We start from the raw sequence: 1,963 nt of genomic DNA on the forward strand, positions 1-1,963 counted from the left end.
CAGCATCACAGGTAGACGGTTAGTTCTCTGGATAACTGCGGGCGGGCCCGACTGATGTCAGGCCTTCCATGAGAGGTGGAGGAGTAGAGTCTTCTCTAAACTCCCTGGGGAAAGGGAGACTCCCTTTCCCCGGTCTGCTAAGTAGCGGGTGCTTTTCCTTGGCACTGACGCTACTGCTCGACCAAGGTCCGCTTGGCAACCCGCGTCTTCCCAGACGCCGGCGTTACTGCTAGACCAAGGAGCCCTCTGGCGGCCCTGCCCAGGCATAACAGAAGGCTCACACTGTTGTCTTCTGGTCACTTCTCACCATGTCCCTTCAGCTCCTATCTCTGTATGGCTTGGTGTTTCCTAGGTTATGATTATAGAGCGAGGATTATTATAATATTGGAATAAAGAGTAATTGCTACAAGCTAATGATTAATGATATTCATATATAATCATATCTATGATCTATATCTAGTATAACTATTCTTATTTTATTTATTTTGTTATACTGGAACGGCCCGTGCCCTCGGTCTCTTGCCTCGGCACCTGGGTGACTTGCCTCCCACACCACCCAGTGACTTAGCCACCCCTTAGCCACCTCGTCCCATTAGCCACCCCTACCTGCAAGGGAGATTGGGAAGAGTCGTTTTTCAACTTAGCCTATTGCACAAGATTCTATTTCTAGAAGAAAGGGAGAAGGGCTAACAGGTAGGCAAGCAGCCATCTCTTCCACAGTTTTATTTCCATATCTTCTAGAGAAGGAAACAGGATTCTAAAAGAAGTCACTTGATATATTCATAAACCAGAGAATGGCATGGCTGGGATGTGAACCGGGGGCTTCTAACTGCAGAGCCTGGATTTGCTCTTTTCTTTCTGCCTTTTCTTTCCCGCCTCCCCTCTTCTCCCCTCCCCTCTTCTCCCCTCTTCTCTCCTCCCCTCCCCTCTCCTCTCCATTTTCCTGTCTCCTTTCTCCTTTCCTTTCTTTTCTTGCATCTTGCCCTGTTGCCCAGGTTCCTTCTGCCTCAGCCTCCCAAATAGCCGGGACCACAGGGGAATGCCACCATGCCTGGCTAATTTTTTTTTTTATTTTTAGCAGAGATAGGATCTTCTATGTTGCCCAGGCTGGTCTCGAACTCCTGGCCTCAAGCGATCTGCCCTCCTCTGCCTCCCAAAGTGCTGGGATGACAGGCGTGCCCCGCCGAGCCTGGTCTCTTAACCGTGACACTCTTCTCTCCCCTTGGGAAATGCGAGAGCTCCAGCTCGGATATGGAGAGAGCGGGCACAGATCGTAAAACTCTTGGCCTCAAATATTAACAAATGGTGCCAACAATGCTGAACTCACAGTCTCGCTGTGTGGCTTTGGGTGGTTCCCACAACCTCTCTGGGTCCGAGTTCCTCTCCGTCCCTGGGCCTAGGGCCTGGCCTGCCTGGCTGCCTCCATCACAGCCCTCCTGCCTTACCAGGGAGAAAGCCCAGGAGCTGTCGAACTGGATCCACCAGCTGGAGTCTGAGAAGTTCGACCTGATGGCGAAGCTGAAACAGCAGAAATATGAGGTGAGACCCAGCTCTGCAGGGAGGGAGGGTAGGGCTGGGCTGGGAGGGACCCGCAAGTTCCGTGCAGGGGTGGGTGGTCCGTCCCCACGTCCCCACCGGCTGTCCCAGCATCTGCCTTCTGCTTCCACAGATCAACGTGCTGTACAACCGCATCAGCCACGCCCAGAAGTTGTGAGTGTGATCCTGTCTCGAGCCCTTGCTCGTGTCCCCACCGTCCCGCGGACTCTCAGGCCTCTCTTCCTCCCTCTGTGGCTCCATCCCCACTGCCTCTGGGTTTCTGCCCCTTTCTCTTTGTTCTTCCTTCTCTGTCTTCCTCTCTCTGCTCTTGGAATCCTGGGTCTCAGTCCCTTTGTCTTTTTCTTTTTTTCTTTTTAGTTTTTTTTTTTTGTTTTTTTTGAGACGGAGTCTCGCTCTGTCACCCAGG

The 1,963-nt window shown here is 52.3% G+C and overlaps 1 protein-coding gene across 5 annotated transcripts in view; it reads left to right on the plus strand.

Moving 5' to 3' along the window:
- TNNT1 (troponin T type 1 (skeletal, slow)) overlaps positions 1-1,963 on the plus strand; it is a 24,912-nt gene that overhangs the window by 21,217 nt on the left and 1,732 nt on the right. For 4 of the 5 annotated variants that reach the window (XM_011932480.1, XM_011932482.1, XM_011932483.1 and 1 more), the window contains 2 exons: positions 1,449-1,539; positions 1,670-1,710. In XM_011932480.1, the coding sequence (XP_011787870.1) occupies positions 1,449-1,539; positions 1,670-1,710 (132 nt within the window). Of the gene's footprint in view, positions 1-1,400; positions 1,540-1,669; positions 1,711-1,963 lie in introns of all 5 variants that reach the window. The other variant, XM_011932479.1, reaches the window with a different exon arrangement.

The sequence above is a fragment of the Colobus angolensis genome, unplaced genomic scaffold (genome assembly GCF_000951035.1).
Source record: "Colobus angolensis palliatus isolate OR3802 unplaced genomic scaffold, Cang.pa_1.0 Scaffold96, whole genome shotgun sequence".
NCBI classification, from domain to species: Eukaryota; Metazoa; Chordata; class Mammalia; order Primates; family Cercopithecidae; genus Colobus; species Colobus angolensis.